The sequence below is a fragment of the Benincasa hispida genome, chromosome 8, assembly GCF_027475165.1.
Source record: "Benincasa hispida cultivar pf3 chromosome 8, pf3_genome.v1.1, whole genome shotgun sequence".
NCBI lineage: Eukaryota > Viridiplantae > Streptophyta > Magnoliopsida > Cucurbitales > Cucurbitaceae > Benincasa > Benincasa hispida.
Window position 1 is genome coordinate 11,459,456 of NC_143485.1, and position 6,267 is coordinate 11,465,722.

Here is a 6,267-nt window from a genome sequence, read left to right on the forward strand (position 1 = left end):
TAATACAATTCCAATAATATGTGACTGGCATAAACGTGGAATGACTTATGTGCCAGTTTTAAATTGTCGTCTATGAAAATATTGGTGTCTACAAAAATATGGAGATAGATATTTCCTATGAAGCACAGATATAGATACGATTATACGATATGGATACGATCAGATATGATGATTCGTCAATTTTTAAAGAATTAAGATACGGATACATCTAAGGTTACGTCATTTTTTATATATTTTTTGAATATATATTTCTAAAAAAACGAGGATATTGATACTATGAAGATACATTTTCTTTTTCTTAAAAAAATCTAGGATATAGATAAATTTAGCATACAAGTTAATAACAATAGCACAAAATAGAATACAAATACTAAAATATAATACAAAAAAAAGCAACATCTAAGAAGTTGAAGTACAATAGTTAATAAAATGCAATAGGAAAATGACTCATATTATAAAGAAGAAGAAGAAGATTAGAGGGAGAAACATGAAGATAAACGAAAAACTTCTTTATTGAATTGTTGAAGATATCCAAATGGTTTATATTTTGGTGGACTTTGTGTGGGGACTCAAATGTAAAAATGAAAATTAGATGATTTTAGGGTTTGGTTTTTTATTTATTTTTTTCTTTTAGTTTTGGACTCGAGTAGTATACTTCTTAAATAGGTTGCCTAGTTTTAAATTGAGAAAGATTAAATGAGTTGCTTGTCTTTTTTCATTAAAAAAATGTATGTGTAAAAATAAATACGTCAAATCGCGTGTCAGATACGTATCTGAGAAGTATCTGAAAGTATTGATATCCAATATGTATTTGATACGGATTTTTTGCCTCACATTAAGTATATGTGCTTCATAAGATATTTCTGTAAAATTATAAAAATAATAAATTTGAAAAAAATTAAATTAATAAATAAATATTTAAGATTTAAATTTTTAAACAAGTTAAATGCATGTCATTTATTTATATTATATTCATTATAGTAAGATCTGGTTACTTATTTTCTATGTTTCGTTGATTTTTATACGATAGAAAACTTTTATTCACTCTCCTCATGTCAATATCGAACTCATGAAAACATAAAAATATCGATAAAAATATGACACGTGGATGAAAATATACTTATATGTTCCAAATAATTGAAAACATTTCCAAAAATAGTATCTTCTCGTGATTTTTTTTTTTAAATCTCACGAATAATGTGTGAAAAATCTCTATTATTCAATTCCACTTCAACAAAATTAGCGTATATGTTTGGAAATATATACTTAAAAGTACGAGACTTTTTTAAATATAAAAAATATTTAAAAATATTTAAATTTTATAAATATAAGGCACTTTTAGAACTTTTTGTTATAAAGCCTAAATATTTTTTAGAATTCTCTATTTATAAGAATTTTTCTAAAAAAGTATTTCTTACACATTGGCTACAATATAATGTAAGAGTAATTTAGATAATTCATGAACTTCTCAAAATGTTATTATTAGGTATTTGAGCTGTCGATTTTAAATTTAAGATTAAATTATACAAAATATTATTGAACTTTGAGTTAGATTTTAATTATTTCCCTTTATAGGGCCGGGAGGTTTCATTTTTACATTCAACTTTGATATTAGTCCCATATATTCCTAACTAGTGAAATTGTTCAAAAATATATTTTTTCTATTAAATAAATTATAAAATTGGACGTAACAACTAAACTATAAAAATTAGAAGACAATACGTGATATTATTTTCGTAAAAGATTATGATCATTATTGCCATTTATTTCATCTCAAAATATATCTTTAGAATCATTTACATAGTCAATTTTTACATATCGATTATCATGTTAATTTACATGAATGATGATATAAATAATTTCATGTATCTATATTATAAATCACAATCATATATGAAAGGATGTGCCACTTCATTTCTTTGTGTATCACTTCGACCAATAGTTGTAATGACACAAAGGACGTGACTATCCATACAAACATATCTCTACCTTTAAATTCGTGATTTTTCATATCTAAGGTCTACATCACACTCAGATTTATCACTTCGTCTTGTAAACGATTTGACTCGAATAGTTATAACGGGACAAATGAGATAACTATCCAGTTCAAACATATCTTCGCTGTTAGATCATGACGTTAACCGATTTGACTCGAATAATTATAATGAGGCAATTGACGTGACTGTCCATTCAAACATATCTTCACTGTTACATTGTAATATTACATATCTATAGTTTAAATCACATTCCATACACGAAAAAAGTACACCATTTTTCATGCAACCACCTAGACTCAAATAGTTGTAGTGAATGATAAAATAAGAATTATGACGAGATGTAAGGAGAAATTAGAGATATAAAGATTCTTCGTTTGTAACTTTTATATATATATATATAATATAAATTACCGGAAAAAAAATATTTAATACGGGAAGTTGATTTCTAGTACTTTAATCAGTTAATTGTACTGTAACACTGCCTAATTTTTAACTAATCGCAAATGAAGTTTCAAAGTTTGCGTAATTAATTATTCTTTGGATTATTAGTCTTCATCATTCTTACTGTTTCTTGATTCTTATGTAAGAAAAATGGCTTAAATTATTTCAAACCCGCAGAATTTTCATACAAATAAGCCAAAAATAAATAAATAAATAATAAAAGGAAAATACAAAATAAGACAAACATTAAAAGCAGCCATAAACAATGCAAGCCAAACGATAAGGTTTTCATTTATTTTTTATTTTTTAAATGAAAATCAAGGAGATAACGTCGTCGTTTTGACACCGTTGTCTGTCCTTTATATTCCCTTGCCTATTTATACTTTGTTTTGGTTCTGATGAAGTCTCATCTCTCCGCCACTCTCTTCCGCTAAAATGGAGAAAAGTGAGCCAAATACGGCGGCGGCCACGACGGCGGTTAGTCCGTGTGCAGCTTGCAAAATTCTCCGGCGGAGATGCCGAGAGAATTGCGAATTGGGCCCGTATTTTCCCCCAACCGAACCTCTCAAATTCACTATTGCTCATAGAATCTTCGGCGCTAGCAACATCATCAAATTGCTTCAGGTAACTTCGATTAATTTGATAACGTTTTTGTTTCTCGTCGCTTGTTGGACATTAAATGATTTCATGTGTTTAATGTTTTTCCTTTATATATTTTGGAAGTGAAAATAAAGTTTTAATATTTCTTATAATATATTTATTTTTAAGTTGTCATTTTTATATTTATAAAGAAGGTTACATCTAATAAATTTCAATATTCCACTTAACTAGAGAGTTTGGAGTATAAAGTTGAGCTGAGTTAAGAATTATTATAGAAATAGAATAATTGAGAGAGTTTATACGAATAACGAGATGATAAATATTAGAAGTGTTCAAAAAATCTGATAACCTAAAAAAATCGATCAACTAACCCAATCCATGCAGTTTGGGTTGGGTTATCAACTCATTTGGGTTAGGTTAGCTTCAAATAAATGAAAATTTTATGGGTTGAATTGGTTCATGAGTTCACCTAATATAACTCAAACCAACCCGAACAAATCTGAATTTATTATTAACTTTAATATATATATATATATATATATATATATATATTTTGTTACTTATAACACAATTATTTATACATATATTGGTTTTAATTTTATTTAATTCCAATATTTTTTGAATAATTTTTTTTAACAACTCTTAAAAATAGTTTCTTTGCACTTTAGAAAAAAAATTTCACTACATAAATTGAAATTGAGTAGTTAATCTTAATTCAATATATGCAAATAATTAAATTAGATTTTTACATATTTATGTTTTGCTTTTTTTAGAACAAAATTTTAAATAAATGACTAGATTAATCTGAACCAACCCAGCACAAATATTTCATGGTTGGGTTGGGTTGGGTTCATTTTTTAATAAGGGTTATTTGGATTGAAGAAATTTACAACCCGAACAATTGGATTGGATCTTTCAATCCAATCCAACTCATAAACACCTCTAATAAATATGAGTTAATATGAACAACGAGATAATGTACCTCTTTAATTATTAATGAACCAAATGGTGAAGGGGTTTCTTTTTATCCACCAACTCAATCCAACTTAGGGGCCCAACATCCTACAAAATTTAGAAAATTAAACCTAAATTATGGAAGAAATAACGATGAGTTAAAAAATAAAAAATAAAATAAACTCCTCTAATATTCTTAATTTAATTATTCAAATATATTGCTAAAGATAATTATAAAAAACAGGTAGAAAAGAGAATGAAAAAATGGAGAGAAAAAGTTTGTGTTGGACTTCTATATTGACTTTTATATAAAGAGATATTACTTCGTACATACAATCTCTTTCATTCTATATCTCTCTTTAATACGTTGCACTTGAAAAATTATTCAATGACACCTCAATAATAATATTGATGCTTTTTTACATCAAGATGCATGTTCAAATTTTCATTCCCTCCTAATAATCAATCTTATTTCCAATTCTAAAGTCCTATTGTTCAAGATTATTATTTCAACCTCCATTTTCACACCAAAATATTAAAAAGAATAACTAGCAAATCTAAGTTTAAGACCCTCAACCTTTTCAAATTTCCAACTAATTTCTTCTCGTATTATCGACATTTGCAGGATCTTCCTAAATCGCAAAGAGAAGATGCCGTGAACAGTATGGTATACGAGGCAAGTGCAAGAATAAGAGATCCAATTTATGGATGTGCAGGCTCAATTTTCCAACTTCAAAGACAAATAAATGACCTACAAGGTGAGTTAGCCAAGGCTCAAGCAGAGATTCTCAAGATGCAATGTCAACAAGCCAATTTGATGACTCTAATTTGCAAGGAATTGGCTCAAATGCCACAACCACCAATGTATGATCATCAATCACTTAATGATAATTACAACATTGCTAGCCCTCAAAGTTATCACAGCTCTTCATACTTATTTGAGGATAGTAATATTTTGGAGCCTCTTTGGACTTAGATTACAATTAAGGGTGGATTATTTAGGTTTTAATTTTCAAAAGAGAACAATGATACACACTTTGATAAATAATATTTAGTCTAGTTTACAATCAATGTTATAGATCGAGCGTTGAGACACTACCTATACAAATTTTCTTACTTGAATATATTTACAAGCGTCGAGATGTTTTAAATAGCGGCTCAACGCTACTTTCTCGTATATTTGACTTTAATAATCTTATTTAGGATTTTTCTCAATAGTTCCTTTTGTTTCTTTAAATTCCTCAATTCCTACCAAATGAATAGAAAAAAATAGTCTGAAAATCATAAAGACCAACAATATTTCTATCATAGAAGTAGCCCACAAAGTGTACTATCAATTTCTATCTAAGTATTAACTTCATGTTACAAATGTAGCATACATTGATCCTCTTTTATATGCTTTCTATAGTATTTTGGTTGGAAGAGTGATCAAACTGAAATAAATATTTATTATTGACATATCCATAAAATAATATCTGTCATATCTAAAGGGACCCTAAAAGAAAATTGTGTTTTTTTTTTTTTTTTTTTTTGGGATAGAATAGTTGTTTTTTCTTTATGCATAACTATTTCCAGTTTGATTTATCCGAACCTAATTTTGTGATATTTATAAAAATAATAATAATGCGAACTAAGAATATAGGTCATATTTATATAAAAACTATAAATTGTATGCCACTTCTGAAGAGGCACATGTATACTAATAAGACCCAAACAATATACAACCCACTAGGATCTTCTCCAAAATAATCAATTAAATAATTGTTCCACTAAGCAAGGAACCAACAATGGATAGCAATAAACCACAAAATTCTAGAAAACTAAAAGCAAAGAGCACACATGAATTATACGTGGAAACCACCTTCGATGTAAAGAGTAAAAACCACGGGATTTGTGAGGAGTCCACCCTTATCAACTTTTCTTATTATGATAAAATGAGGGAAAAAGAACCCAAATCAGTCATACAAAGATTCACTACCCACCAATACTATCATACATGAAAGATCAACACCTGAGAGATAAAAAAGAATGAAAATCACCCAGTTTTACAAGTTCTATTTAGCAACGATTACGACAAACCATACCTCCAAACAATGATCCAACCATTAAAAATGAGATCTTATATGTCCCAAATAGGCTGACCAAATTTAAGTACGACACAACGGTTTAAACTCTGGCAATCGACAATTATATGGAAGTTGTTACTAAAAAACTGAACGACTTTCTTTTCTCTCTGATTTTTTACTTCTTTTTCACTCTATTTTCCCTTATGTCA

General features: G+C 27.9%; 1 protein-coding gene across 1 annotated transcript; it reads left to right on the plus strand.

Moving 5' to 3' along the window:
• Nucleotides 1-2,779: 2,779 nt before the first annotated feature.
• LOC120082710 (LOB domain-containing protein 1) lies at nt 2,780-5,169 on the plus strand. Its single transcript, XM_039037988.2, has 2 exons — nt 2,780-3,062; nt 4,618-5,169. Exons 1-2 carry the CDS (start codon nt 2,874-2,876, stop codon nt 4,966-4,968), a joined length of 540 nt encoding a protein of 179 aa, XP_038893916.1. The 5' UTR covers nt 2,780-2,873; the 3' UTR covers nt 4,969-5,169.
• Nucleotides 5,170-6,267: the final 1,098 nt, after the last annotated feature.

Excerpts from the sequence above, each read along its gene's own strand:
- LOC120082710 (XM_039037988.2), top strand. The coding sequence starts at position 2,874 with ATGGAGAAAAGTGAGCCAAATACGGCGGCGGCCACGACGGCGGTTAGT. Across the intron at positions 3,063-4,617 it reads ACATCATCAAATTGCTTCAG|GATCTTCCTAAATCGCAAAG; the intron begins GTAACTTCGATT and ends CGACATTTGCAG.